Consider the following 26,330-nt stretch of genomic DNA (forward strand, 5'->3'; position numbering starts at 1 on the left):
CCTGTAAGGAATAAAATCTTATCAGTGTTTAGACTGCTCCATTCATAGAATATAGGTTAGCCATCAGTTATTCTGAATTTGTACAGTGGGACTGTTGGTCAAATATTTGCTGTGGTGATGGTGATACGCATGTTGTATCCACATTCAATGTTTCTTAGTGAAATAATTTCTCGAAATTACATAACTTTATATTAAAAGAAAAGAAATATACAAAATGCCGATGTGGTACACCATTCCACATGTGTTGGATACATATGAATAGAAGTGGAATTTTTTATTTCGTTTATTGCAATCAAGTATTGAAGTTAACTGTGATATGTTAGAGCTTCATTCTTACTTGATTCAATAGCAATGACTTCAGATTTGCAGCGGGTTAAATGGTTTCATTTATTTAGTTTAGTTGATAATCATGAATTTCAGTCCTTTGCTTGAAATTTCATATATTATAGATCTACCTTCCAGGTATTTGACTGTCTTTTGAATACATTATGGGAAAGGCAGAGATCAATGTCTTACAAATATTTACTATTAAAAACAGTCTTGATCATGATTTATTTATCAAGGTGACTGGTTTGAACCAGTTACCTTGATAAATAAATCGTGATCAAGACTGTTTTTAATAGTAAATATTTGACTGTCTAATCTGATTTTGTTTCTATAAAACATCACTTTCTGTAGTTGATGTATATATAACGTATGACAAAAGCACTTCATAAATTAGGCAATGTTACCAGACATTGTCAATTTATGATTCAGTTAGTCTCCAAAGATTAAAGATTTCGAATGTGGCAGGATGTTCAAAGGCAACAGCAGGTATAACATAGAAAATTATTGCCTCATGTATTTTCCAAAGCATTTTTGAGAATGGTGACATGTTATGTCACTAAAGACAAAAAGTATTGATATTTGAAAAGAGACATATAGACATATAGTAACATCAATAAACATTTGGAATTATGTAGTAATTGGAAACCAAGAAAATCGAAAAAAATTGATAAGGAAGTATTTAAATATTTCTCAAAATGTTCCTGTTCTTAGATAAATTGCCAACACCTGGAATTCACAGGCTTGAGATCTGTGGCTCTAATATTTCCTACAATGCAGAATACGGGATAAGGAACTCAAATCAACTCATTTAAAGCACAAATAATGATTGGTTCCTGGTGCTAAGGAGGTTAAGTAGATGGAGAAGGGTCACTTGTCCCAGCTGGTCCCCCTTGGAATCTTTAGTACAGGGTTTTTAATGCTTGACTTCTTCAAGTTTTCTTCTTATTACAAATGTTGGGTGCACAGCCATAATTCCTGTGCAATATAATATGTTTTATGTGTATTGAGTATTAATACATTATATTCGGTAATTAATTTTTGAGCCACAGGAGCTACTAAAACGTTTTATACCACATTGCAGATTAAATTTTGTATATTATTTACCTGTCATGATGTCTGAATTTTCAGTCTTCCATCTCACTCTTTCCAGTGTTGGTGCTGGTATGAGCAGGACTGCTCAGACTCCCCTCATAAAGTGAGTATTACATGCATAATGTATGTATATCGTAGTGTTGTGTGACACTCAGAGACATATTGATTTGTGTAATGCTATTTAAATGGCCTTACCGGATTATTAAGATTAATATGAAGATAGTATCTGGTCTTTTGGACATGTTCGAAAGAACAGATACCATTGGTAACCTTGCAGCTCTCAAAGAATGAAATTACAATGAAATGCAGACCTTTAGCTGCATACAGGCGTTGATACACATCAATGGGGACGGTTGAAAATGTCTACCCCAACCAGTACTCGAAACCAAGATCTCCTGCTTACATGGCAGATGCTCTATCCTTCTGAGTCATCAAGGACACAGCGGATAGTGCGACTGCAGGGGCTTATGTCTGGCATGCTCCCTTGAGACCCATATTCCCAAGTTACTGTCCACACACTACATTTGTAGTGCCCCTGCCCACTATACTCATTACTTGCAGCTAATCTACCGATTCCTGTAAGAGTTCGGGCAATGTGAGTGCATCTGCACTGAAGAAGATCATTGGCTGGTAAGACTTATCTATATGAAGATAATATCTGTTCTTTCGGACATGTCCAAAAGAACAGATACCATTGGTGATATTGCTGCTCTCGAAGAATAAAATTGCAATTAAATCCAGACCTTTAGATGCTTACAGGCGTTGATAAATATCAACAGGGACACTTCAAAATGTGTGCCCCGACTGTAACACGAACCCAGGATCTCCTTCTTATATGGCAGATGCTCTATCCTTCTGAGCCACCGAGGACACAGTGTGACTGCAGGGACTTAACTCTGGCATGCTCCCCATGAGACCCACAACCCCAACTTAGTTTCCACACACCACATTTGTAGTGCCCCTGCCCACTACACTCATGGCAGTCAATCTACCAATTCCTGTAAGAGTTTGGGCAATGTGAGTGCATCCGTACTGAAGAAGATGTCCGAAAGAACAGATACTATCTTCATATAGATAAGACTTACTGGCCAGTGACTCTTACGGAAATCGGTAGATTGACTGCTGTGAGTGATGAGTATAGTGGGCTGGGGCACTACAAATGTAGTGTATGGACACTAAGTTTGGAATGTGGGACTCACAGGGAGCATGCCAGAGATAAGTCTCTGCAGTCGCACTATCCTCTGTGTTCTCGGTGGCTCAGAACGATAGAGCATCTGCCATGTAAGCAGGCGATTTCGGGTTTGGGTCCCAGTCAGGGCATTGATTTTCAACTCCCCCCATTGACATTTATCAACGCCTGTAAGCAGCTAAAGGTCTGGATTTCATTGAATTTCATATTAATGTTAAGGTAAATTGATGTATGCACTTCTCATTTGTATCTAGAAACCTGAATTGTACAATTGTGGGTGATTTCTTCTTTTTTATAGGAGACTATCCTCAATACTGTGACGTTCAGGCGTTGCGATTTAAATAACTGTGAAAATCAATAATTAATCCACACTGATGTGACTATAAAGCTTTACAGACCGCATTAACAGTTCCAGTATCAAACATACCTGCAAAGGAATATGGTCTGAATGTGTTTTATAGCACAAATGCTCAAATGTTGATGAATTATTCGTATTTAATTGAGGTACTCCAGTGCAGTACATTACTTTTTATTATGTGAACGCTACAAGGCATGACGCATCTCGTAACTGATCAACCCATCTATATAAAAAATTACAATTTTAGAGTCTTTTCCGTCCCATTGGATAAATTTATGCAGGTGCCGACGACCAAAACATATTGTACTAGGTCCTCTACTTTTCCCCAGTACATAAACGAGATGTACGCTTTAGAAAATTAAACAGAAACTATGTCTGATGAATAAAACGTGTAATTTTTCCCGAATAAAGATATATTTGTACACTCCTGGAAATTGAAATAAGAACACCGTGAATTCATTGTCCCAGGAAGGGGAAACTTTATTGACACATTCCTGGGGTCAGATACGTCACATGATCACACTGACAGAACCACAGGCACATAGACACAGGCAACAGAGCATGCACAATGTCGGCACTAGTACAGTGTATATCCACCTTTCGCAGCAATGCAGGCTGCTATTCTCCCATGGAGACGATCGTAGAGATGCTGGATGTAGTCCTGTGGAACGGCTTGCCATGCCATTTCCACCTGGCGCCTCAGTTGGACCAGCGTTCGTGCTGGACGTGCAGACCGCGTGAGACGACGCTTCATCCAGTCCCAAACATGCTCAATGGGGGACAGATCCGGAGATCTTGCTGGCCAGGGTAGTTGACTTACACCTTCTAGAGCACGTTGGGTGGCACGGGATACATGCGGACGTGCATTGCCCTGTTGGAACAGCAAGTTCCCTTGCCGGTCTAGGAATGGTAGAACGATGGGTTCGATGACGGTTTGGATGTACCGTGCACTATTCAGTGTCCCCTCGACGATCACCAGTGGTGTACGGCCAGTGTAGGAGATCGCTCCCCACACCATGATGCCGGGTGTTGGCCCTGTGTGCCTCGGTCGTATGCAGTCCTGATTGTGGCGCTCACCTGCACGGCGCCAAACACGCATACGACCATCATTGGCACCAAGGCAGAAGCGACTCTCATCGCTGAAGACGACACGTCTCCATTCGTCCCTCCATTCACGCCTGTCGCGACACCACTGGAGGCGGGCTGCACGATGTTGGGGCGTGAGCGGAAGACGGCCTAACGGTGTGCGGGACCGTAGCCCAGCTTCATGGAGACGGTTGCGAATGGTCCTCGCCGATACCCCAGGAGCAACAGTGTCCATAATTTGCTGGGAAGTGGCGGTGCGGTCCCCTACGGCACTGTGTAGGATCCTACGGTCTTGGCGTGCATCCGTGCGTCGCTGCGGTCCGGTCCCAGGTCGACGGGCACGTGCACCTTCCGCCGACCACTGGCGACAACATCGATGTACTGTGGAGACCTCACGCCCCACGTGTTGAGCAATTCGGCGGTACGTCCACCCGGCCTCCCGCATGCCCACTATACGCCCTCGCTCAAAGTCCGTCAACTGCACATACGGTTCACGTCCACGCTGTCGCGGCATGCTACCAGTGTTAAAGACTGCGATGGAGCTCCGTATGCCACGGCAAACTGGCTGACACTGACGGCGGCGGTGCACAAATGCTGCGCAGCTAGCGCCATTCGACGGCCAACACCGCGGTTCCTGGTGTGTCCGCTGTGCCGTGCGTGTGATCATTGCTTGTACAGCCCTCTCGCAGTGTCCGGAGCAAGTATGGTGGGTCTGACACACCGGTGTCAATGTGTTCTTTTTTCCATTTCCAGGAGTGTATTTAGTTATTGATGAAGTCTCTGAGTGCATATAATTTTGCGTTATTCAATGATAAGATGTTGTCTCTTGGCTTAAGCAAAACAAATTTCTCCCAATTTGCTAAACATTGATCTACATCTACATCTATACTCTGCAGACGACTGTGAGGTACATGGCAAAGGGTACATCCCATTGTACTGGTAATTTGGGTTTCTTCCTGTTTCATTCACGAATAGGGCGCGGGACGAATAACTGTTTGAAGGCCCCTGTGCGTGCAGTAATTATCCTTATCTTATCCTCACGATCTCTATATGAGAGATAATCAGGGAGAAGACCTTAATCGTATGTTGACTACTATCGTTTTAGAAAGATTACTCATTGGAAAACTGATAGGTATACATGTAGACCAAAAGTTTAATTGGAAGGACCATTTGATAAGGTTTCTTACAGATTTACTCTAAGAATTATTTTAAAATGATACAATACGTGTGGTTCTACAGAGGCTTTTCTTTGGTCGCTACAATTATTTGTAAGCCATAGAATAGCACTTGTTGCTTTGAAAAAATTACGTTACGGAAAAAAACTGTTAAATTTGTTACATTTTAAATCAAAGATACTTGTAATTACGGTACCTTCCCCATTGTATATAAGTATGTGATGGTAATCTGTAACCACATCGTAGATTTTATAGTTAAAATAACAATACCATCTTCAATACTCCTCGAGTAGAAGAGTAAAAAGACTAGTTTGATAGGTAGATAGGTAACTGATTAATTAATTTCATGTTCCATAAATGACGTGGGTTGTCACCTTTGGCAGTTTCATGTGACGCTAGGTTTCTGTCGCCAGTTCCTGTATGTGTTATCTGTACGCCCGGTATTCTAATAGCAGTAACTTTGGTTTGTCGTTGAATGGAGAAGGTTTTGCGTAAGTGTGGAAACATTGTTGTATTGTGTATTGACATACAACTGGTGATGTGTGTTTCTGTGTTTCGTGTAATATAGTAATTTCTTGTATCTCTTGTGTGTCAACGCAGACGGTTGGTTTTGCCGGTGGAAAGTGTTTTATAATATTGTTTAACACAGTGTTGTGAAACTTTCAAACAGTGAGAGAAAATGTGAAGTTGATAATAACTGTGTGGTTTGTTAGTTAACTACAGTTACAACTAGCTTACAAACACCTTGTACTGTCGGAACAGCCAGCTGGTACTTGCTTTTATTTGTATTTACAAAATGCAGCGTTTCGATACTTGATGCTGTTCATAACAGCGTGTTCTTTTGTGATTACGTGCAGCGAATGGAATTACCAATGGGTGATCGCGTGTATGCAGCTGAGAGGATTATGAGGAAGAGACTGAGGAAGGTATGTTGTACCCTCCAATTTTTTGGTGTAGTAATGTCACTCTGTTGCTGACCACTCATAGTGTAGAATTTGAGCTACACGGAAAGACGTCCCGTAATAAGTGAACACAGTGAAAATACCAGAAATATGTGAATCGTTCACTATCTCTTGTGCCATGGTTTATTAAATACATCCTAGAAATTTGCTTTGTCTCTTAAAATGTGCTGGTGATATTAATAAACGTAGGATTCACTTTGTTGTCACTTTTATTCAGACCGATTAAGCGAATATTTTCCTATAGGAATTTAATAGCTTTTGAATTTTTTTAAAAGAAAAGTCCTGGAATTATAATTAGGGTTATGTGTAGCCTTAAATCTGTGTGGTTAGCTTCGCTAAAGTTATGTAAAATGTGGCCTGGAGGGTGGCATTTGATTTTGCTATACCTTGACGGATGGGAGGATGCTGTATCCATAAACTCGGAATATTAGTAGAACGATAATGATAAAGTACAATGCCAAAATTAAAATGTTTCCTATTGAAGTGTGTGTAACACACTGCCTGAAAGCTTGTTTTATGCATATTAGAAAATGCTACAGATTTTTTTTGCAGTTACCCAGTTGTGATTTATGCTTTGCATCTGTTTCATAAACTTGTGTAATAATATATATTTTTTCTTTTGTTTCAGGGTCGTGTTGAATATTTCGTGAAGTGGAAAGGATGGAGTCAAAGGTTAGCATATGTGATAATTATTTATATACTATTAAATACTGAGCAACTATAAAATTTGTTACATTCATACCTTCTACATTAATTGAATTTATCCTGTAGATAGTTTTTTGATTATACCATATGAATTGTTTTTTAAATTTCTGTGGGTGATGTAAATAAAATACTCTATTATACAGACACAGCACATGGGAGCCAGAAGAGAATATTCTCGACAGACGTCTTATTGAAATATTTGAACAGAGTCAGAGAGCAGATGCAGCTGCCAGACGGCCAGGTCGCAGAAGAGACATGCGATACCAAGTAAGTTTGAATTTTGATTCACAGGTCTTTCCAGGTTAGGCATGTGTAATGTTCTTCTGACAAAAGTCTAGTATGTTACAACACTTGATAGTATTGTTAATTCATTACTTGTTGTTTCCCATAATTGGTGCAAAATATTATCCATGGGGTAGGAAACAGGAACTATTAAATTAGGAGTGCCAAAAGTTGAAATTGGAAGTTGCTGGAAGATAAGCATTTCATAATATGCACCAAAATACTCATCTGAGACTTGCCAAACAATGGAAACTTCAGGTAAGAATATCGACAATGTAGGAAAAGATAGATTGCTATTCACAGTAAAGAAGATTCGTTAAGTTACAGACAAGCACAAGTAAGAGACACTTACATGAATCTTTCAGCCAGAGCCTTCATCAGAAAAAGGGAAAGATACACCATTCATACAAGCAAGCAAGCGCACCTCATGTACACACAACTGCCAACTCCAACAGCTCTTGTCACCAGACAGCTGTGCGGGATAGTGTCAGGTGCTTACATAAAATCTAGGAAGAGGGCATCAACCAGAGCACTGGAGCTCTAATCGAGTTTCACAAGATCTCTGTTTGCAGAATCAACATTAATTTTTATAGAGGAGATGTTTGTTCTCCAGAAATGTCCTAATGCTTGAGTGTGAAACATTCCTCAATTCAACAACAGATTGACTTCACAATATAGGCATATAATTATATGTAGCTGTCCTATGACTCTCATTGAAAATGGGAATGGCCTGCACTTTTTTCCAGTCGTTACGTACCCTTTGTTTCCCCGGCGACCTATGATAAGCTGCTGCTAGTAGGAGAGCAAGTGCTGTAGCGTAATCTCTGTAGAATCTTAACGATATCTCAAGTGGTCTGTGCCTTTCCACTACTATATCCAGTTGCTGAAATATGTCATCTCACATGGTGTTGGCTATACTGCAGTTGTGAAATTGCAATAGCTGCCACTGCCTGCGTCCTCAACTAATATTTCCAAAGCATGTTTCGTAAATGTGCATTACAATTACAGTGTATATAATTCATTGATAATACAAGAAACTGTGAGTTAAGTAATTTTCAACCGAAGCTAAATGACAGTGTTTATGAGAAGTTGCTCCGAATTGTTACTGTAATTGCTACATTCTCGACAAACAAGGCAAAAGACACAGAAATTGAAGGGGTATATCTGATTCCTTCCTAAATCACTCACCCAAAACAAAAATTTCTGAGAACTCAGGGTTCCTGTTCATTAAGCAGTTCTTGTTCCCCTTTGGAACTATCACATAATTATGTTGTTGTTGTGCAGAATTATGGGCTCTACTGTTCGTTTTATTGTATGGTTCTTGTTTGCATAACCATTATACCTACATGTATGTTTTATGTTTATACAGCATTTTGCACATGATGGACACAGTTTTTGGAGCTATTGCACTCGCAGTGCATGTAATCCTTAGGATGAGGGCAGAGCAGCAACGGAGATGAAAAGCCTGACATTGAATTTGAAGCTGGTTGTGGAGAAGCGAGAAAGACGGGGGATGTAGTCTATTAATGATGGTGTTGAGCCATGGAGATTCAGTGGAATTTTGGAAGTTTGTAAAAATGGGCATGATTGTTTTGACAAAATGTTGTCGATGGTACAGGATGAAATTCATTCAAGTGACGCAGTAATGTAGGACCAATTTTACCTAGTCAGAAATAAGAATTAAACCATTTGTTTATACATTTTCATCGTTCTATCTTGCCGACACTGCTGGTTTCTCTTTCCTATCATGCTGATATAAAACAAAAGATGCTGTGACATCAAATGAGAACTTTTGTTATTAAGGCATGACATATGCAAAACAAACAGCACACATTTAAAGTTATATGAATAGTTACACAGAAAAAAATCACTGCCAATGTGCCTACTTGTGATACGATGAAGTGTGAGGATCGGGATTACAGAAACGTCTGATTCCACCCGTCTGCTTTGACCCATGACGTCGCCAATATGGTGGAAACGTCCATTCTCAATGTCTCCAATATGGCACCTATGACGTCATTACACAAGCGACAACAAACACGAAAATACATACAGAACCAACAGACACATCTCTCTCCAAAAATATAATCAAACTAACAGGATCATCGGGGGGAAATTAGGGGATTTTGGGTGGGGACAAACTAAATATAAATGCATACAGACGCACACCATGATCCCAAACCACACAAAATGATGACAAAAACACCACAAAATTCCGCTATACTTATATCATCGACAGGAATCGGTCACTTCCCTTCACTACATACCTCAACCACAATTGTCGATACCGCAAATTAAGAAAGCAACGACTCCAAAAATTATAATCACACCACAACTATCAGTACCACAAAACCAACACCTAAACAAACAAAACTTGGAATCGGACACTTCCCTTGACCTATGTTGGTCAACAGCAGCTCACTATACCAAAACATAGCTACGTCACATTGGAATCGGACACTTCCCTTGACCTATGTAGGTCAACAGTAACTCACAACACCAAAAACCACATAACTACGACGACACATTGGAATTGAACATTTCCCTTGATCTATATAGGTCAACAACAGCTCACGATATCAATACCAAAACATCAACCACCAACACATGCAGTAAATAACACCGACCCAACAACACACAAAAAACGGAAATACGGAAGCGTCCGATCCCACCCGTCTGCTTTGACCCATGACGTCACAAATATGGCGGAAACGAAAACAAACACATACACTTTCCACAAGAAGCCTAATGACACCAACGGGACAAGCGCCGGAAATGGGGTGTTTTGGGTGGGGGGCAAACTAAATATAAACAAATTTAGACGCCTTGTGTAGCTACAACATGTGATTAGTGTTTTTTGTCTTTAAAAAAAAAAATCTCACGGGATAGAACGAACAGATCAGAAAGATAAATATAATAAACTAAAACAGAAATTGGAGGAAACAGATAATTAAAATAAGTAATAAGTGTTTTTAAATTTAAAAAAAATCTCACGATATAGAACGAACAGATCAGAAAAGTAAATAAAATAAGATAAAACAGAACTGGAGACAGCCACACACAAACCAAACTCCGCGCCGTCATGACGCCACACACGACAACACCCTTACGTCACGGGTCAAAGCCGACGCGTGGGATCGGACGCTTCTTTCGACCCCAAAAAACCCACCAAACATCATAACACGCGAATAACAGATCCAAAAAAACGATTACTTACCATAAAAAAGTTCTGGCACTACGCACTTACCTCCAGCTCGCACATTCTGCTTGCATACGCCGCATTTCACTATCTCCATCACAAGCACAAAAAGTTGCAGAAACTTAATGACAGACAACATGTCATCCCCCATTTCAGCCCATAGACTTACCGCACGACAAACAGCAAACCACAATAACGTAAACACAACGGAAACTTAATTCTTAACTCACTGACATTAATTTCTATTCTTCTGTAGCAGTCACGGCCGATAAATGCAGACTTCAAGCACCGACATGAAAATGAACCCAATACACCACATAACATGCGGACCATACACACCCCACCTGAGGACACCACCAACCACAACAAGACGACATCTACAAACACAACACACTTATGACATCACACAACGGAACACCCTTATGCCACGTGTCAAAGCCGACTGGTGGGATCGGACATCTCCGTTGACCTGTGAGGATCATATAAACGCTTCTCCTTTCTATGTGCCTGGCTAAGAATGTTTAATGCTTGTTCGGTTCATTTCATTTTTAGAATACAAAGCAATTAGTGCAAATAATGTTTTTCGCAAACAGCTTGTATAAAAGAAACTCTCCCAGCATAAAAATATTGCATTTGTTTAATTATTGCATCTATGAAAACTTACTGAACAATATGCAAAAACTCTAATATGAAAACTTGTGGCTTTTTCGTTTAATAGCTGCAAGCCAGAGATGCCAACAATAATAACAGTATCATATTGTATTAATCGTCCTGTTGTCTACAAAGCAGCATATGCACAAGAAATTGTACAAGTTATAAGTATACAACTGAGTCATTTCTAGGCATACTTATGTAAGGTTACAATAATACACTTCATACATGAGTATTTATGTAACACACTTCAAAAATTTAAATATTCTTCAATGGAGTAAAAGCAGTGATGTTGTAAATATGACTAGAGATTTTCCAAAGGTATTGACCTCAGTAATAGCTCCCACGTGGAAAGTACCTTTTTGGCACAGAGCTGTGCTGATTTCGCTTATATGTAAGTTTCTGTTTTGTCTGATAAAGTGATCATGTATATAACAGTTTTTTTTAAGTCTGCAGTCCTTATCTATTACATTTATTTTAAAGAATAGAGGGGTTTCTGTAATGTATACACATGGTAATGGAGGAATGCCAGATACAAGATTGTAATGGCCCTTTTTTGTAGTTTAAGAGTGCTATTAGCGGTTTCAGAGTTACCCCAGCAGGTGACTCCATATCTAAGATGAGAATGAAAGTAGACATGTATGCATTCAATACTATTTTCTCACTACAGCATTATTTTAGTAAGCAAAGAAGATAATGTGTTTTGCTCAGTTCTGCATTGACATGTCCAATATGCTTATTCCATATGATGTTGCTCAGCAGGCAAAGTCCTAAGAATTTGGTTTCAATACTGTTACCAACTAGTTCATCATTGATAGAGACAGATCGGATAAACATGTCCTTTTTAGGAGAATTGTGGAATTTTAGTGCAGTGGTTTTCTCTGTTCATTACAAGATTAGTGTTCTGTGCCCAGCTGCTAAGTTGTTTTGTGACCATGTTTACTGACTGCTGTATGTGTTAATTGCTGTCTCCTTTTAGTAGAATTGTGGTGTCATTGCAAATATGATTGTTTTATGTGCATCAACATTTAAGTTTGAGTTGTTTATGTACAGAACAGAAGGGGTCATGATTCTTGGGGTACACCACATTTAATTTGTTTATAGTCAGTTCGATATTTGTGTGCTTGGTGCAAACTGTCTGCTTACGATTAGTCGGTAGGAACTGATCCAGTTCTTGGACAGACCTCGAATACCATACCTTTCAAGCTTTGATAGCAGAATTTTATGATCCACCATGTGAACAGTTTTTGACAAGTCAATAAATACTCCTATTGATTTCTCTTTTTATCTATCACGTTTAGGATGGAATTGATGCACTCATAAATAGCTGTTGTTGTTGACCGCTTATTTTTGAATCCATGTTGTTCATTACATAGGATGTCGTTTTTATTTATAAATTTCATGAGTTTGTCATACATAACTTTTTCTGATACTTTAGAGATGCAGGAGGAAATTGTGATGGGTCTGTAGTTATTTACATTATCTTTATCATCCTTTTTATATACTGGAATAACTTTTGCTGTTTCAATACATCAGGGAAAGTGCCTGCCAGAAGTGAGCAGCCACATAGGTGTGTATTTCAGTTAGGTTTGGTGTGCACTTGTTTGATATTGTTGCAGGTATACCATCAGTGCCTCCAGAGTTGGAATTTTTTAGTCCTTTTATTGCTTTAGCTACTTCATCTTGTGAAACAGAACTGATGTTCATTGATACTTTTCACGCACTTATTTTATATTTGTTTGCCTGGGTGCCTGTGTTTAAGTTTGATTGTAACATATTATCAGCAAAACCTGTAAAAAAAATTGTTAAATGAGTTGGCTACTTCTTAGGGGTTTGTTACTTTTTGATTTTTTTGTGATAGTTTTATATTTTTGCAGGATTCTCTGTATTCTCCAGATTCTTTTTTGGAACTTTCCACATAGCCTTTGATTTATTTGCTGAATTACAAATGTTTTCATCTTTATGCATTATTTTTGCTGTTTTTTCCTTAATATTTTGGGGTATTTTTTTTATAGTATGCATGTACTTCAGATGAGGAATTTTTTGAGTTACCTACTTCATGAAGTAGCCTTTTCTTCTGGCATGAAACCATTATTCCCCTTGTGATCCAGCTGTTTGTTCTAAAGTGCCCCCATACAGTTACGGTTTTCAGTGGGAATGCAATTTGAAAGAAATGGGTTAATGTGTCAATGAAGGTGTTGAATTTTTCATTTATATCATTCATTTTGTACACTTCTGACCATTCTTTTTTCTGTAATAAGCTGTTGAAGTAGTTTACATTAGATTGATTATAACTTCTACATGAGGTTCTTAAAGACATGTTGTTAATAATACTGCCTTTTACTTTTATGCTTAATATTTGAGCAAGATGGTCACCTAAACCTGCACTGAAAAATTTTAGTGAAGTGTTGTGTAAACTCTTCTTGACTAGAAATTGATCTACAGCTGTTTGGTAAGTTTCTGTTACTCAGGTAGCAGCTTTTACTTCAGCCTTTAAAATATAGGATGTTGCAAGGTTCAAAAGGGTCTCTCTATTTCCACTATTTGTGAGGAAATTAATATTGAAGTCACCACAGATTATCAACTCACAACCCATTTTATTTACTTTATTTACCGATTACTGTTCTGTTTAAAGTTCAAAATTTCCAGATGGAGATCGGTAAACTCTAGCAATAACCAGGTTGAACTGAATAATTTTTATAGCTGCAATTTCATAATTCTTTTTGACATTTGTTCTAGTTAAGTCACATATGATTAAAAAAAATATACATTTTCCTTTGTGTAGATTGCCACCCCACCTTTTTTGCTGTTTTCCCTGCAGTAGTAAGAAGCCAAAATGAATTTGTTTATTTTGCGTACTCTGGATTAAGCCAGTGCTCAGAAATGCAGAACATTGAGATATCTTTAAGTTCATCTGTTAACACTATGTTAATTTCATTGATCTTATATTACACAGGGATTGCACGTTATGATGATAAAATTTTAGATTGTGCATATTCACTATTTGATAATTGGGAGTCCTAGTTTCTAGTTCATTTTGTTTTCTTCACTGGTGTTGGAAGGATGTACAGGAAGCTGAGAGTGTTCTATTCCTGAAAAATCTTTCTTTAATATAGAATGTTCCATTCCTTAAAAGTCTTTCTTTAATTATTTCACCAATACGATCATAAACCAACCTTTTCCCTTCAGAGTTCAAATGCATTCAATGCTTTATGTGCAGATTTCAATACAGCTTGCTTATATCCAGTACGTTGCACTTCGGATATTGTGAACACAGTTTCCTTATTTTAAAGTGTGTTTTCCAAATTTCTTTGTTTACGCACGAACTGTAAATTAGATTGTGCCTATGAGGCAGTGTCGCAACTACTGTGTCTCTGCATTTTGTTAGCTTGTAAAAAATTCTGCAGTGTTTTGAAGCAAACCTCTGCTTCATTTTTTTGCCACATTGTTTGATCCTATTATACAGACGAGTCACTTTCCTGCATTAATTTTGTCGGAGAGTTGGTGTCTACAACATTTTTACATCCCTCTACTGGTTTCATGACACTACACACTGCTGTGTTGCGGTTTTCCTCACGGAACATGGTGGATGGAATTCTGCCATGAATGTCCGTTAGTAATAGTACATTACTCTTTTCCCCTTATGATCTGTGTTTGTTGTTGACATTTTTTCTAAAACCTCATTCATTTTCAGCTCACTGATTTTTACAAGTTTATAATCATTTGGAGTGTCATCACAGTCACTTGTTTGCAAAACATGATATTTGTTTTTATCGGAAAATGTAACAGTTTTAGCAGAGTTGGTTGTTCTTTTTGCAGTTGGAAAACTATCTCTATACAACATTTTTATCCGCTCAGACAATTAATTACTTTTGACTTGCTTCAGTCGGTGTTGACTTTGATTGTAGATCCAATTTTCTTTCTTGAGTGAATCAATATTGCTTCTTAAAGCACTGACTATGAATTGTAACCTGCAGTTCATTCTTTTAGCATTGTTATTTCAGCATTTCAGTTCTCCCTTTTTAACCGCACAACTATAACTATTTCTCAAGTTAGAATTACACACTTCTACACTCGTGGCCTTCTTAGGCACCTAGTTGAAAACAGTAACATGCACAATGTGCACTTTGAGTATCACCTTTTGTGTGTGTGTGTGTGTGTGTGTGTGTGTGTGCGTGCGTGTTATTGCTGTGTAGTGCACATGCACTCACGGCTGTTGAGAACTGCTGTCTGTTTCTGCACACAGATGTGTGTTGCTAATTCTCTTAGTTCCACCTGGTATACTGTCAGGTGGTCATCACACTAGACTAGTAGACCAGTATTGTTTGTGGCAAACTGTCTTTAGATTGTGTTGCGTATTAGGTCTATGTCGGTGTACTAAGTGAGTGTATTGAAGGTTGCAGTACTGCACTGCTTCCCCTTCCCAGTTGACCAGCTAAGATCACGTATCAACCTCAATTCCTCTTCTTTCCATGTTGTTTTCTATTTTTCCAGTACTCCCTCATCTTCTCTCCATGTTGTCTTTTTCCTTTCTTCTGTACATCCCTTTATTTATCTATTTACTTATTGTTAATGACAGGTTTGGCAGCAGATAAGTGTGTAGCATAGCCTGGTGTCTATATTATGTGGGAAGATTATGCTTTGGTTGTGATTTGGTGAAGGCAACGAATGTGTTACGTTAAAACCTATTTCTTTTTTATTTATATTCTTTTAAATGAAGGCAGTGGTTACATTTGATTTGTAGCATAGCCTGAGGTTGGAAGGTGCAAATCTTATTACAAACATTGTGCATGAGGTCTGTTAAAAAATTCCAGAACATTTGTAATTTTGCACTATTGGTGTGTTAGAGCAAAATGTAGTTGGCATCCCGGGCACATGCATGTGTTTACTGTGTAACTTCCAGAAGTTTCATTGTTGTGTGTCTGATACTCATTGTTCAGTGCTGTGATGAATAGAAGGCTGTCTCACCCAGTTACTAATTCGAGATGGCAGAGTTAGAGGAGCAACACATCTGCATTAAATTTTGTGTGAAATTCAAGAAAACTTTTACGGAGACACACCAAGTGATGCAGGAAGCCTACAGTGATGAGTGCTTAAGCTGTACCTGATGTTACATATAGTTCACATGGTTTAAAAATGGTCAGATCGAAGTTAAAGGTGACCCTCATTCAGAACGCCTTTCGGAGTCTACCTTCGACACTCATGCAGGAACGCCAATGAAATTGTGCTTGCCAATTGAAAACTGACTGTCCGAGAGATTGCAGAAGTATGTAACATTTCAGTTGGATCATGTCATGAAATCCTGACACAGCATCTTGGATTGCATCGTACTGTCACCAGTTCGCCCCACAGCTCATAAGTCAAGACCAAAAAGACCTTCGCCTCAATATCTGTTAAGCGCATTTGGAATGCGCACATCAGAACAAGATGTTCCTTAAGAGAATCGTAACTGGTGATGAGATGTGAATCTACAGTTATGATGTTGAGACCAAGGCTCAATCTTCACATTGGGCCAGGAAAGGTTCTCCAAGACCAGAAAAGCTTGTCAGTTCAGGTCAAATGTCGAAGCTGTGCTGATAGTTTTCTGTGTCTTCAAAGGTGTAGCTCATCATGAATTCATGCCACAGGGACAAACTGTCGATAATACTATCAGGATGTGTTGCAGTGCCGTTAGAAAAAAGAAACGGCCTTAAATGTGGCAAGACAATTCATGGCTCGTGCATCATCATAACACAACTGCATATTCTTCCCTGTTGGTTTGTGACTGTTGCACAGGAAACGAAATCACTGTGCTGCCTCATCCTCAGTACTTTCCAGACCTAACACCCCCCCCCCCCCCCCCCCCAAATCTCTGTGGATCTTTTTCTTTTTTTACAATGTTGAACACCCTATTGAAAGGATGAAGATTTGCAGTGATACTTGAGATAAGAGAAAATTCACAGGTGGCACTTTGTGTGATCCGGCAAGAGGAGCACCAAGACTGCTTCCGGAAGTGGAAATGGCATTGGAAGTGGTGTGTCAATTGTGGAGAAGAGTATTTCGAAGGAGACCATGCACAAAAAGTAAAATGTGAGTGTAGGAAAATTTTGTGGACAAAGTTCCTGAATTTTTTGAACAGTTCTTGTAGTCCACAGTTACTAGTAAGTTCCAGCTGAAAACCTGTGTTTTTATGCTGTGGTCTTCTATTTGAAAGTTTTTAAGGTGCTAATAAAAACATCTCATTTGCCTGTCGGTTTACTAATGTTTTACTGTTGTTAGGGATGTCTTGTAGATCATTTCTGGAGGTTTGTATCTCTACCAAGGTTAAGCAATCTCAAATATCTTAATTGAAAATATGTGTAAAAACTGGATTAATATACATAAGTGTTTCCATCAAATAAATGGAAAACCTTATGAACAAGTGATGGTGCACAGAAAATGTTTCCTCTTAATTTTTTTAGAGCATTTGCTTTGTCAGTATAGCACTCAAAGTTTGAAACCAAGAATAATAGATCTACAATGAATAGGCAATACAGGAAAAGTTTTTATTTTTCAGAGTAATAAACCAGACTCATAAAGAACTCTACCTTCACTACTTAGTTGGAAGTGTGGCATATTTGATGCGTACAGAAGGTTTTGGAAAGGGATACAGAAAATTGTCCAGTTGTTACCATCATTAGTATCTGTCCATATTGTTGAATGAGAGTGAATGCAGAGTTGTGGTTAAGGTATTGAAAGAGAATGCCTTATTTGAGGATGTAAAGATTAAAAGATGTATTTGATTGTAGATTGAAATGTCTGTAAATATACAGTTCATAATATAGTTTTCAAATCTATCTGTGTGCCAGGGACCCAAATCACTTGCCCCTGTTGTTGAAACAAAAAGACTGCTCAACAAAAGTGAGATATTCACAAGCTGCCACTTGTATATTAGACAATTAGTGACATTTCTCTTAAACTCCTTTGTTCTTGGGGATGTTGTGGAAGATGATATAAAGTCTGACAACCAAATGCTATAGTTGATAACCATGTAACATTCCTGTATATCTGTTCTGGATGTTATGGAAGATGATATAAAGTCTGAGAGGACCAAATGCTACAGTTGATAACCATGTAACATTCCTGCAAATCTTTTGTTTTCCATACTGGCAGTTAACAGAAATACTATAATTTTTTATTTGTGGATCATCCACCACTGTTGTGCTACTTGTTAATGGCGAGAAAATCTGCCCCGGTTGTAAATTGTTTTTATTGACATCAATCTTGCGTGACAGAAATTTCTGTACACTATCACAGTTTCTGGGTCTTGGGCCCCATCATCAGGTGTATCAGAAATTTAGTTGTAGTGGGACATCATATCCATGCCCAAACAATGGTAAAAGTCTCTAACCGGCCCATTGGCGTACTTGGCATGTTCCGTGCAGGAGTGTTGTCAGCTTTTACCATGAGTTATGATGGAAACAAATGAAGGTCTGTCAGCTGTTTGTGTTGTGCAGTCAATGAGAGAGCATGAGGCATACGGCATGATGTGAATTAATACATTCAAAAGAAAGGATGAAACAATGTTGTAAATGAGGACTACAAATTTAGTTGCACTTTGCTTCAGTCACAGATTTTTAAACTGGGCTAGTATTCACAGCCCATCATATATTTGAAAATTCAGTGAAATATTTTTGTGCTTTGTGTTACCACACGGTCAATCTGCACAAGTATATACTGAGTAAATGGATCAGCTTTTTTTAATTGAATAATATGAGAAGGTAGGTGGATCAGTGTTTACGAATGTGTGATTTTGTTATTAATAACCTTGATCCACCTACCATACTCCTTGTTGAAATTGAAAACACAATGATCCACTTACTCAGAGCGGTGGCTTTCGCTGCATTGCCAGATTATTCCATCCACACATACCTTTGACTCTTAAAGAGTAGTTTCACCACCACATTTTATGCATTTTGTGTCTCTGCAATTAATCCATGAGATATGCACCAATGGGCAATGTTGCCATGCAGAACTAAATCATTTAATCTATAGCAGTCGCTGCCGGAGTCACAAAATATTTCCCTTGAAGCTCACTAATACATCAAAAAACAGTAAACAAGGCAATGGTTTCAATTTTTGTGTTAGAAATATATTGCCTCTGTTCTCACGTGTCATTGGTTATGTCTAAAAATCATCCCATTGGCTACATGAAACTGACATGTTGCCAACCTATTACGCACTCAGCCACTGCTTGACACTACAGCCCTTGTAGGGCCTTGGCCTCATTCAACAATCTCGGCCAGCTCTTCTACGCAGGTTGCCTTGACTCTTCATCTTGTAACTCCCTTTCTTCTGAAGTCCTCCTCCACTTTGTCAAGTCATCTGGTCCCTGTCTGTCCCTTATACAGTGCCCACATCGTTTTACTTTGAGAACTTTCTTGACTGTGCTGTTATCCATAATTCTTTCCATATGATCTAATCAACATAGTCTATTACTCTTTTTTTCTGTCATGATATCTGGTTTGTTAACAACTCTCTGATCTTGTTATTTCTGATTCAACAAATTCCATATCACTCACTGGCCTTTAGATTTTCTCAAGGATTTCCTTTCCCACCTCTGCAACAACTGCTGGATGTGGGGCTGACAACCCTACCCTGGAAAATATAGCTCACTACGGATCCAAAAGACAAAGGAAGCCAGATGGATGACAACCTGTTAGCAGCAGATAAGCAGGCCGTGTCCGCTGCTGGCCCTGATGTAGACTTAACACAGACAACTAGTAGGCAAACGTGTACCGTGTAGTATATCTGCCAAGGTTGAAATTGTGTCTGACTGTGAAGTTATCTTAAGTGGGTAACAAATGCAAAACCATTTAAAGAATGGCTACATTCGTTCAGTAGCACACTGATCATGCAGTATTAGTTGGAAGCAACTTTAACCTGCTGAGTGTACTATGACACTTCTGTGGATTTGTTGCAGGCAGTACAGCCAGTCAGTCTCTTCCGAACACTTTCTTCATAAACTGTCTTGAATGATTAGCTTTACAACCCACATGTAAGGGAACTATTTTAGATGCCATAGCTCCAAACAGATTTGACTTTATCGACAGTGTTAGTATAGTGATCACGATGTTGTCGTCATAGTCACAATGATTTCTAAAGCTAATTAATCCATCAGAAAGACTAGGTGAGTTTTTATGCTAGCCAAGAGCAGATAAGCAGTTGTTAGCATCCTACGTAGACAGGGAATGGACATCATACAGTTTCAATGCGATGGATATAGAGGAATTATGGGCGAAGCCTAAACTGATTGTAAATCACACTCCAGAGAAGTGTGTGCCAAGTAGGTGGATTAAAGAAATAAAAGACCAACTGTTGTTTAATAACAAAATTGGGAAAATGTTAAGGAATGAGAGGTTGTTGAACTTGCAATACGATAAAGAAAACAGAAATGTTGACACACAAAAGTTAGTAAAAATTCATCTGTCTGTAAAAATATTGTAGCAGGCAACAACAGGAGAACTGGACACAAACACACACACACACACACACACACACACACACACACACACACACCATTGTGTGAATGGAAATAGGTATCCCTGGCATTGAAAAGCAGCTGGAAGAGTAAGAAAACAATAAGCCTACATGTTGATATGGAATCCCAGTTCAGTTTTATAAGGAGTGCTCTTAGGCATGGGCCTCACTTTACCTCACAGTTTCAGGAATTTGTTGCCAAGTACAGAGTCAAAAACTGTAGCTGATCCCTGTTTGTAAGTGTATAAAATAATGCATCTGCAAAATTATAGACCAATATCCTTAAAAATAGGTTTACTTGAGAATCTTTCAGCTATAGAAACTTCTGTCCACAAATCATTACAAATCTATAAAGCAGTGCCAGTGTGAAACTCAGCTGCTCTTTTCTTACACAATGTTCTGTGAACCATAGATGAATGACAATAGGCAGATTTCATATGCCTATAATTCTGGAAAGCACTTGACATAGTGCTACACTGTTAACAACAGTGAGAGTGTACAGAATATGCTCGCAGATGGGTGATTGGCTCAAGGGCTTTTTAAGTAGTAGAACCCATTACAGTGTCTGGAAGGTGAACGTTCAGCGGAGACAAAGGTATTTTCAGTAGTGCCTCAAGGGGTGTGATATAAATGCTCTTCTTCACGATATACTTCAATGATCTGACAGGCAAAGTGACAATATTTGTTGACTGTTCGCTGGTACAGTGTTGTGTTAGGGAAAGTGTTGTTTTTGAGTGATTCTTGGAGGATACTGGATGACTTTGACAGAATTTTTATTCAGCGTGGTGTATGACAGCTTGCTATAAGTGTAGAAAAACATAAATTAATTCAGTTGAGTAGGAGAAACAATCTTGTTGTGTGTGAATACAGTGTTTGTGATGTACTTCTTAACACAATCACACCAATAAAATAACCAGATGTAACATTGTGAAGCTACGTGAAATGGATAGAGGACATAAGTCAGTTGAAGGGAAGTCTAATGGTTGACTTTGGTTTATGAAGAAAATTTTAGGAAAGTGTAATTCATTTATAAAGGAGACTATACCAAACACTTGCGTGAGCCAGTCTTGAGTACTTCTCAAGTGTTGGGGTCTATGTAAGGTCAGATTAAATGAAGACATCGAAACAGTTAAGAGACATGCTGCTAGATTTGCTACTGATTAACATGCAAGTACTATGGAAATGTCCTATGAACTCAAATGAGAATCCCTGGAGAAAAGAAACATTCTTGTCATGAATCACTATCAAGAACGTTTAGTGAACTGGCAATTTGTTATAGACTGCAATCTTTGTGACACCAGCGTACACATTGTGGAAGGACCGTGAAGACAAGATAAAAAAATATATCAGGGCTCTTGCAGAAGCATATAGACAACCTTTTTCCCATACTCCATTTGCAAGTAGAAAAAAATGACTTGCAGTGGTGCGAGGCACCCTTTTCCATACATCGTATGGTGGCCTTCAGAGTGTATATGTACAAGGTTGCCAAAGGTTCTGGAAATCAGGGAATTTCAAACCCATCAGGGAAATTTGACAAAAAAAAAAAGAAAAGAAAAGAAAAACCTGGAATACTCATGTTTTTGTCTCAGTAGATGAAATAGTTTGTTTACTGAGGTGTCATGCATCATTGCTGGCTGGGTGCAGCTGTGTATCTGCACCACTTCCGTACTCCCTCATTACTACTGCTTATCCCCTTCCTACCACTCCTGTCAGCTTTCAGTCAGTGTTGCCACCAGTTCTTGTCAAGAGCCTAGCAGATGCTGACGAGAGGCATGAGGAGTACTTTGTTTGGATCTGATTCTCAGAGATTGTAGACACAATGGCCTTAGACAGTGGTCATGTGTGCATGAGTTGTCTCTGAGTGATTGTGTGAATGTCTGTGTGTACTCTTATTTTCTAACAAAGGTTGTGGCTGAAAATTCAGTTGTGAGAGTGTGATTGTCTTTTCTATGTGCCTGTCTGTGGCTCAGCAATCATCTTTATGGTGAGTTGCTACCTGTCCTCATTATTATTGACTCTCAGAGTATTTGAACAAGTTATCTATTGCATGGATTGATCGCCACAGTCTCATTTCATCGACATGCTGTCTGTGACTTGTGCCCTAACAGGCCACGTGAGTGGATTTCCACGGTGGGCCAAAAACGCAGGCCATTTCTGCAGGTATCTGTAATCGATTGGGCCATCTGATCTGAAGTGATTTGGTTCTCACTAATCTGTAGGCCCTGCCCATCGAATCTAGTCTCACCAATCTGCCCACAGGCTGGGTCTGTTTGTGTATGGCATAATGCAGTGGATTTTCATGGTTTATGCATGGACCCAGGACTGCGGTGCTCCTCAGCAGCCCACAGGCCATGGGTGCTCAACTTCAGCAATTGTGACTCTCACACCACAAATGTGTTACTTGTTTTAATACACTTAGGCACTTCAGAAGTAGTGTATATGTTAGTTTTAATACACTTCGACACTCCAAAAGTAGTGTATATGGTAGAAAGTATGGATGATAAGAAGAAGAAAGTTGTGTCAGTTGCTGGCAGTTTCTACACTATGTACAAATCGCACAATGCCTATAAAATAATAGATATAAAACAGTGGGTAATAACCAACAATAATGGACGTAGTAGAACCAACATTTTATTGGTGGTCATCTACAATGTTGGTTTAGACAATTCTTCTCCACCTTATGCACTACTTTTAAGGTGCCTTCTTTTTTCTGAAGTTATTTCTCAAATCAGTGAAGATATTTAAATCTGTCTCATGACTCCAAGGAAATGCTGATTTTTGTCACCAAATATGTTTCGTTTTATTGCAATAAAATAACATCAGTGCTCTTAATAAAACACGCACACACACCATTTGGCTTGCTTTCTCCACCTAAAAAAGTTCGCACAGAATATGTTAGTACTTCAGATTTGTTTCTTGTACCGTAGCTGCAAAGACAGATTGTCAACTTACATCTTTACTTACCCATGAGATCTCAAAATTTGCCGAGGAAAAATCTTTAAACTTGTCTGGAAATCAGAGAAATATCAGGGATTTCACTTACGGGGAATTTGTGGCAACCCTGATGTTGATGTATAAGTACAAGGATGTCTTATTCTGCTGGGTCACAAGGATAGGGAGGGGGGATTGTCCCCAGAGACTGAAGCCTGAGAGCACACAATCAATGATAAGCTAGTTTAATTTTTATATAAACATGGGCAAAAGATCCATTTTGAGTGACAGTCATCTGAAGACGTATAGTTGGGCCTGCCTTTAAGTAATTCTGAAGCTTAAATACAATGAAAGAGTTTATTCAGAAGTAAAAATAATAAAAATTACCTTGATCTACATCTACATGGATACTCTGCAGTCACATTTAAGTGCCTGGCAGAGGGTTCAACGAACCACCTGCAAAATTCTCTATTATTCTGAACCACCTGCAAAATTCTCTATTATTCTAATCTCGTATAGCGCGTGGAAAGAACGAACACCTATATTTTTCCGTACAATCTCTGATTTCTCTTATTTTATCACAGTAATCGTTTCTTCGTATGTAAGTTGGCGTCAACAAAACATTTTTGCATTCAGAGAAGAAAGTTGGTGATTGAAATTTCGTGAAAAGATTCCCTCACAACGAAAAACGCCTTTCTTTTAATGATGTCCAGCCCAAATCCTGTATCATTTCAGTGACACTCTCTCCCATATTTCGCAATAATACCAAACGTGCTGTCCTTGTTAGAACTTTTTTGATGTACTCCAATCTGGTAGAGATCCCACACCGCGCAGTAGTATTCTAAAAAAGGGCGGACAAGCGTAGTGTGATGTGCCATATTTTAATTGATTGCGGTTTGCCTTGAGAACTACTGCCCTCCAAATCAGGCGACAGTGAGACCATAGTGAAAAAGCTTAAAAGTTTTCTATGTTTCATAGATTCCTGCTGAAATTACCACATATGATGTTTTCATGTCTATCATTCATTATAGCTTTCAAACAAAGACTCAAGTTTACATTTAAACTGTTCTGAAGCTCTATCTACAGAACTGAATTTGTTTGTGTCATAATGGTATTTTAGTTTATTAAGTAGAAATAGGTATTTTAACAATAGCCTTAAGAAAACCGTCATGTGCCCCAGTAATGAAACATCACCATTCTTGGATGTATAATCCATAAACTATCAATTATATCAGTAAACAATTTGATTTAGCAGTGCAAATGTCCATGTTGCCTACATTTGTATCATTGTTTTCTATAGGATGTAACATTCTACACTTTAGTTCAAAGAGTTCTCATTTTGCGACAGCCACAACTGTATCAGTCCATTCTGTAAAATGAAGAAACTGCATAACAGTTGCCAAATCAACAATCTTTTATTGCATACACTTTTAAGTTGTGTCAAAACAGTAAAAGGGGGACCTACAAAAATCCTGAAAAATCAGCATCACAACTGGATACCAGAGTTTCCAGAATCATAAAACAAATAAGATGGAATAAAGTCAGCAAAAGAAAACTTATTGTATGACATTACTTAAAAAACTCCATAAAAAACCATTCCCCTGTGCTGCTGGATTAGGAACACTAACAAGAGAACTGTGTAATAGTAAATACTTGCTACTCCTGAGCATTGAGGGCATACACAACCCATAATGCAGGCATGGTATGAAACAGATATGTAATTGATAAACTATTTAAACTGGAAAAGCAGGAAGCTACATTAGAAAGGAGACAGAACCATACAATCTTATGAGGGAAGAGAACCTGTATATCTGAAAAGAAGGAAAACTATCACTTTACATGCACACTGTAAATTGCCTGAATAACGCCATAATTAACTTTTTTCTAAATACGTGTTAGTGTGTTCATTAATGAGAGTTTTTTTTTTTTTTTAAAAAAAGATTTCAGTTTCTTCTGGAACATTGGGTATCTGACTTTTGTCTTATGTACTGCACAGAAAGGTCATATAATCTGTTTTCTCTTCCTGTACTTACTGCATCTTGCCTGTTTTATGATTATTGTTGTTATTTGATGTTTATCACCTGACATTACAATGTTGTCTCGTCGACTGTTAGCTATGACTCATTTAGGATTCTGAAAATGAGGATTGGACTACTTTATCTGGAAGAATGAAATTTTACCCACTGTCACCTGTGCCAGGTAAACATATGCCCATGGGGTTATTTGAACATGACAAGTGGAGTGGCCCTTTTTTGTAGGGCATTGGCAACAATGAGCTATAACAGAACAGTGAGGTCTGGGCAGCAGAAATAGATGTGGAGTAGAAATGATGAAAGGATACGAAAAGAAATTGCGTTGGGGCTCTGCAAGAAATATTACAAGGGTCGTCCACAAAGTAAGTTCCGTTTCTGTTTTTATCCATGGCAGCACTACAATCGCAGTTCCAAGCATACGCAGCAGTTACTCTGAGTCAAGGAGAAGATATGTACGCCATTTTCAGATTGCTGCTGCTGACGTGTGCTTTGTTGTGCTTCTTTGTAATGTCAACCGTAATCAAAAATGCCGCTGCACGTCACAATTTCTTAATGGTCCCGCAATAACCATGTGCATTGATTGTTTGGCCTCGTGTTAAGAAATCAATCAGCAAAATGCCTTTTCTGTTCCAAAAAATGGTGCACATGACTTTCCGAGGTGTCAAGATTTGCTTAGGCTTAACCTTTGTTGGGATTGAAGTATGCCTCCATTCCATTGATTGCCATTTTGTTTCAGTTTTAACCCCCATGACTATCTGAGAAAGAAAACCACCGCCTTCTTCATTGTAGTATGTCAAAAACTGAAGTGCACTGCCCATCCATTCTTTTTTTGTGTTGTTCAG

At 38.6% G+C, this 26,330-nt stretch overlaps 1 protein-coding gene across 2 annotated transcripts in view; it reads left to right on the forward strand.

The window, feature by feature from the left end:
* The first annotated feature begins 5,700 nt into the window (after positions 1 to 5,700).
* Positions 5,701 to 26,330, forward strand: part of LOC126480014 (polycomb group protein Pc) — a 76,691-nt gene continuing 56,061 nt past the window's right edge. The window contains exons 1-4 of one of the 2 annotated variants that reach the window (XM_050103834.1): positions 5,701 to 5,996; positions 6,085 to 6,153; positions 6,818 to 6,861; positions 7,038 to 7,161. In XM_050103834.1, coding sequence (XP_049959791.1) covers positions 6,088 to 6,153; positions 6,818 to 6,861; positions 7,038 to 7,161 — 234 coding nt within the window. In that variant the 5' untranslated portion in view covers positions 5,701 to 5,996; positions 6,085 to 6,087. Of the gene's footprint in view, positions 6,154 to 6,817; positions 6,862 to 7,037; positions 7,162 to 26,330 lie in introns of both variants that reach the window. The other variant, XM_050103833.1, reaches the window with a different exon arrangement.

This window comes from Schistocerca serialis, chromosome 1 (assembly GCF_023864345.2).
Source record: "Schistocerca serialis cubense isolate TAMUIC-IGC-003099 chromosome 1, iqSchSeri2.2, whole genome shotgun sequence".
NCBI lineage: Eukaryota > Metazoa > Arthropoda > Insecta > Orthoptera > Acrididae > Schistocerca > Schistocerca serialis.